The 5961-nt window shown below is 33.7% G+C and overlaps 1 protein-coding gene across 2 annotated transcripts; it reads right to left on the bottom strand.

Moving 5' to 3' along the window:
• Nucleotides 1–1311: 1311 nt before the first annotated feature.
• On the bottom strand, nt 1312–5961 carry LOC109051726. Of its 2 annotated transcripts, none has more exons than XM_042756110.1 (6): nt 5864–5961; nt 3539–3856; nt 2621–2938; nt 2279–2389; nt 2125–2150; nt 1312–1762 (listed from the first exon to the last, which is right to left on the bottom strand). In XM_042756110.1, exons 1-6 carry the CDS (start codon nt 5889–5891, stop codon nt 1652–1654), a joined length of 912 nt encoding a protein of 303 aa, XP_042612044.1. In that variant the 5' UTR covers nt 5892–5961; the 3' UTR covers nt 1312–1651. The 2 variants fall into 2 exon arrangements, with proteins under 2 accessions (XP_042612044.1, XP_042612043.1); XM_042756109.1 differs by lacking the exon at nt 5864–5961 and adding an exon at nt 4941–5283.

The raw sequence follows: 5961 nt of genomic DNA on the forward strand, positions 1-5961 counted from the left end.
CTCTAAAAACAGGCAAATCATCAAAAATAGGCAAATAATGAAAACAGACAAATAGTCTAGTAGGCTAATAATGACCTTGTGTAAGTATTCAAGTGAAGGTGATCATTTCTATCATACGGTGATATTATTTTACAAACACCAAAAAGAAAAAAAAAATACAATGATTAGAAATAATACTGAATCATTCATAGAAATCACACTGGACATAGCCCAGCTGAACATGCTCAAACTGAAAGAGACTGAAAAAAAAAAAAAATATTATATAACATATTACAGAAACAATGTGAATAAAATATAAGATAGTATCTAGTGTTAAAATCACTATTTATATTGTGCTTGATATTATAAAAAACAAACAAATATTGTTTTATCAGTAAACACATTTGTGAAATGTACTTAAAACACCCTTAAGATGCTTAATTTTAGTAAAAAGCTTATTTAGCAGTCAGTAAGTTTTGAAACGCAAAACATAAAAATGCTGCTTCTATCTTCAGAGGAGATAGTAACCCTATAAAGCCTGTATCATGTTCAATGTATATATTTCTAAGGCATCTAGATTTATATTTTATGATGTTATATTTATATTTTTATGAGTGTTTTATGTTATATTTGTATATTTCTAAGGCATCTATAGTTTACACTTTCATTTTTTTTTTTAGTATAAAAGTAAAAGGTCTTTAAGTAAAATTGCACAAACGTCCACCGTAAGGTCGTGTTTTTGCTGTCAAATCATTACTGATTTTTATGAACTAAACACAATAACTTTTATAATGTTAGTAATATTTCAAGATAAACACTTAAATCAACTTATGTTCACTTAATTATCCCACATCTTTATTTCAAATGCGAGTATAAAATATGATCATCAGGCTTTTGAGGAACAAACTGTTTATCACTCATCTCTCGGTTTTTGAAACTTCAGAAAACTAAGCATTTAAAATATCATCAGATATAGAGTGAAAACTGATATTTTCATTATTTTATGTAAATATCTGCTATACTCTTTTAAAGATGTCATGCATTTACATTACAAACTATAAACAATTTCTTCTTTTTGGTCGTATAAATATCAGCATCTGCACCAAAATACAGTGTCAGTTTGGGCCTCTGAATAAAACTCTGTTTTTTTTTTTTAAGCTCCATATTTTCATTATATCATACTAAACGAGCCATACATGCCTGATGTATCAAATATGATACTTAACAAAAAATAAAACTTTGTGCAATATTTTCATATATATACACACACATATTTTACTATTATTTTTGTGCAGCTTTCGATCTATGATTACGACTATTATTTCCCTGAGTTTCAGAGTCTTGATCATGCATATAATTGTGAGATTTCATGGATCAACCCTTACAGAATCTGAACCTTCTGCTTTTCTTTAACCACAAAGCTTTGCAAACTAAATTACAAAAACACAAAGTTTCAGTGAAATGTTTCATTTCTCAAGGATCCCTCTGAAAACATCAGTTTGAAGTAATGTTGTAGTGTTAAGTAGTGTGTAAATAGTGCCGTCAAGACGCCAAACTGAACTCACCATTAATGACACTACACTGAAACCTTGACATTGTGAAAATTTCTGTTGATGCTTTTCTCTAATTTCCCATCTTCTCTTAAATTTCCCTTTCAATAAAATAAATTATGTTACAGTTGTGTCTCATCAGCAGCCTCAGTCTTATTATGAGATGTCCCATTAGAAGCCGTCTTCATTAGAGTTTCAGTCTGTTCACGGGATGTGTCTTGAGCATCATCTGTCTGTAAGAAACACAGGATTGATATTTGAATTACACAAACACACAATACTACAAACCAGATATAAAGTTGCTATCTTTGGTTTTATGTTGTTTGTTATTTTGTTTACTGGGGAGTTTTTTATTGTGGTTTTTAAGAGACTATTTACCGTCAATGTGCAAGATTTCAGATTCATTAGTCACTATAAATAACTAAAAGAACAAGTTTGTGTGTTTATGATTATGATAGTAAATTAAAATAAGAAATACAAGTTCGCAATATCAAGCGATATAAGGATCTGTTTTTCCAACTTAATAATAACTGAAAGTGAATGAAACCAGAAGCACCAGAACATAATGAATTTACAGTTGCAGACATAATCTTACCGGATCACTGCGCTTCCTCCTGATGCCTGTTTGATCAACAATACAGTTGATTAAACACTGCTGACTTTGCTTACCAAGGACAAAATATATGTATATTTTCATACAATAATCCTCATATTTCCTTTTCGTTTAATCAACTGAATATAATACTCACATTTCATTATTGCTTGGCGCTTATAGTAAATCACAGCAGCAACGAGCAGAAGAAGAAGAAGAAGAACAGCAACAACAGCGGCAGCTGAAGACGATCCTGAATCTGAAACATCTTTGACAGAGAGAAAGACAGACAGATTTGACTGATTGATTTTATCAAAATCGTTGACTGATATTTACACTTTTTGTACCTGGATCTTTAGTGTTGCTTGATTTTAACTGATAAATAAACCTGGCATTGTTTTTAAAGATCGATCCACTTTCTCATTTAGTGGACCTAAAAATATTGAACTGTATTCTAAAATAAAAGGACACATGCACTGAATGAAGAGATGATACTCACCAGAGACATTAACAGTGAAGCTCCTAATAATGTTGAATCTGCTGCTGCTGATCTTCAGTTTATAATCTCCAGAGTCTGTGATTCTGGTGTTCATGATGGTCAGAGATCCAGTCTGATGATCCAGCTCCAGTCTCTCAAACCACTGTTCATCTGTACAGACCTTACTCTGATTTCCGTTGACAACAGCAATGCAAATGTCATTAAAATACCATCTCATCAAATAATTGGGGTTTTTTACTACACCAGGATCTAAAGTAACAGATTCTCCCTCCTTCACTGACTTTCTCTTCATTTCATCTCGTTCAGCAGCAGAAACATCTGAAACACAAACCAACAGATGACTGGAGGATCGACAACAACAAAACAACAAAGAATGAAAGCCAACAGATGACTGGAGGATCGACAACAAACAAAAGAACAAAGAATGAAAGTAAAAAACAACAAATGCACTTGCATTGCTTTAACATTTCTATTAACAACAATCTTTTAGCAATGAAGATCAGTCACCAATCACAGAAATGACTGCTAAGAGCATGAATGAAGTCAATCAGAGATATTAAAATGAGCAACTGTCACTACTCTGAAAAGTTTTGTTCACAAATGCCCTTATAACAGTGATAGCTAAAGAAATGCTGCCTTTAATGAAATAAAAGAGAAATAAAGTTAAGCAGAAAGTTCTCAGCATTGCATGTGGCAATTTTTTTTTTTTTTTTTTTTATCATGGTGATTTTTTGTTTGTTTGTTTTTTTTTTTAGTTTGGATGTTGTTGTTTTTTTTTGTTTGTTTGTTTTGTTTTGTTTTTTTTTTACATTGAATGCAATAGTCAAACTTGGCAAAGGCTTTTATTGATACCTACAAAAACACACTAAAGAGATGTGATTTAAAAATAACTTGGATTTAAATTTATAAATGACTCACCATGTACAGTAACACTAAAGATATTGTCGATGTTGCGGCTGGTGATCTTTAGTGTATATTCTCCAGAGTCTGTGGTTCTGGTGTTCATGATGGTCAGAGATCCAGTCTGATTCACCTTCAGTCTGTCTTTGAATCTCTCTTTACATTTATCATCTTCACAGATCTTTCTTTGATCTTTATTAATTACAGCGATGCGATTGACTCCAAAAAGCCATATCATTCTGTCTGTTTGGTTCAATTCAACATCAGAGTATAATGTCACTGTATCTCCCTCCATCACTGGCACTGACACTCTGTCTGAATCAACAGCAGAAGCACCTGAAGAAGAAACAAACAGTTCATTACAAATCATTTCTGGAATAGTGGGACAAAAATAATGTGAATCTCTGTAATCAAACTGTGAGGCATGTATAGCATAGGAGCATGACAAAACAACAGGACCATTGCAGTTTAATGCTGTTGTCACAACTAAAATATGATTGTTCATTCATTCATTCATTCAGTGATACTTGTTGAACCTAAGAAAACTTGTATTCAATTTAGAAATAGTAGCTTGACCATAGTTTTTTAAAAAGTAATTAATCTAAGTATGTATGCATGTAAGTTGACATTACAGTTTCAAAGTTGAAGGAGGAGCACTCTTTTACACAAGCTGTAACCTGGTCTTGCTGTAACGTCACATCCAAACAAACAGCAGAACATCAATTCACACTTTCACTCATAGATCTTCTGCAAAATAATGAATATAATAAAACCCACATCCTGATTCATGTCACAATGCCTAGATTTGTGTTTAATTATCCAAGCAGTGATTACAGCATAGTTTCCTTGCATGCCTTACTCTAATCATAAAATAATAATAAATAAATTTGTGTTTAATTAAGGTTTTAAATTACCTACTGATTTTTTTTTCCACCTAATAAAAAATTGTTTTTATTTTAAACTTACAGTATAACTGTCCCGAGGTATGTCTTTGCATGCCATGTATATTAGATACGTTCATGTTAACAGCAGCCTATGGCTAATTTTAGAGCTATCCGACATAATATTTCTGCTTAGATTCATATTAGATGACAAAAATATTTCAATTTATAGAATAAAGATCGTGAAATACTCTTCAAAACCTTTGGTTCTAACGTCAATAAGATCATAAAAGGACATTTCTATTATGCCTGATGTTATCTAGGCCTGTAACAAGACGAGTGGCGCTAATATTCATCATTTAAAATAGCGGAACTGATTAAAATATGTCCCTAAAATTCCTCTATTCTTCCTCGTAAAAATTAAGAGTGATCTGTGATAACGATGCCATGAACTATGATAGTGACAAGAACTACAAAATAATGGGTTTAACCGGCGAATTTAAAAGAGAAAATAAATAAAATAACAAATAAAGTCTTACCACACACGAAGAACAGGCATACACCTCCTAACGTTTGGGAAAAAAGTAATGTCTTCATCGCTTTTCCGCTGAAAAAGAAGGCAGATTTTACAGAAACCAAAATGTCGGACCCAAAGTGGGCCATAGATCTGTTGGGTGTAAAAAAAAAAAAAAAAAAACACTTCTCCAATTCAAGCGCTGTGTCGAAGCCTTCGTTGGTGTTTTGTCAATTTGGTCTTCGATATCATGAGACTGTTTGGCGGTTCTTGCTAAGGACTATATGTGACTTATGAACCGAGGCGTCGAGTCGGAGCTACCGCGGACAAGCGACCCACCCTCTGCAAACAAACACCCGTGTTCTGGTGAATCAAGGGTTGCCAGGTCCCAGAAATATTTCCAGCCCAATGACAACTCAAAAACCCGCCCAAATGGAATGAAAACTAGCCCAATTTTTCAGTGTCCAATCAGATTAGACAACGGCTGGATTCCCACAAAGGGTCCACTTCCTACATCCTCCAAAAGGTCTTCATGTACTACTGGTCCTATCACTGAATTAATTAGTGCTGTGCATTTTGTTCGATGTAAACTAATGCCTTTTTTCGAAATTTCTTCCACAACACTTCCTAAGTGGTCAACAGTTGAAAGTGCTTGAGTGACAAGCAACATGGGCAGCCAGCTTCAACTCTGCCTCTTTCACAGGTGCATTATTTCTTAGAAAGGAACTGCCTGTGTCAAATAATGTTCTGGCATTTGAGAAAGGAGCCGCATTTTTTTTTGTTTTTCAGTCGCAGCATGAGCTACCAGATCACCGATATTGCAGATCATTTGCAATATTTGCAGAACGCTTTTCTATCATCATTTGGAACACTTCGAATCCACTCCTTTAATCCTTTCTCTGTCTCCCATTCTTTGCGATACTTCTTTTCCATACTTTCCCCATTTACCTGACATTTTAGAATGCTGCTTGTTCATCCACAGACAACCGAACCGACGCTTCTGACTACAACGCTCTCATGATGTGAGTGACGTGATGATGATGCTT

The sequence above is a fragment of the Cyprinus carpio genome, unplaced genomic scaffold (assembly GCF_018340385.1).
Source record: "Cyprinus carpio isolate SPL01 unplaced genomic scaffold, ASM1834038v1 S000006795, whole genome shotgun sequence".
In the NCBI taxonomy this organism is placed as follows: Eukaryota; Metazoa; Chordata; class Actinopteri; order Cypriniformes; family Cyprinidae; genus Cyprinus; species Cyprinus carpio.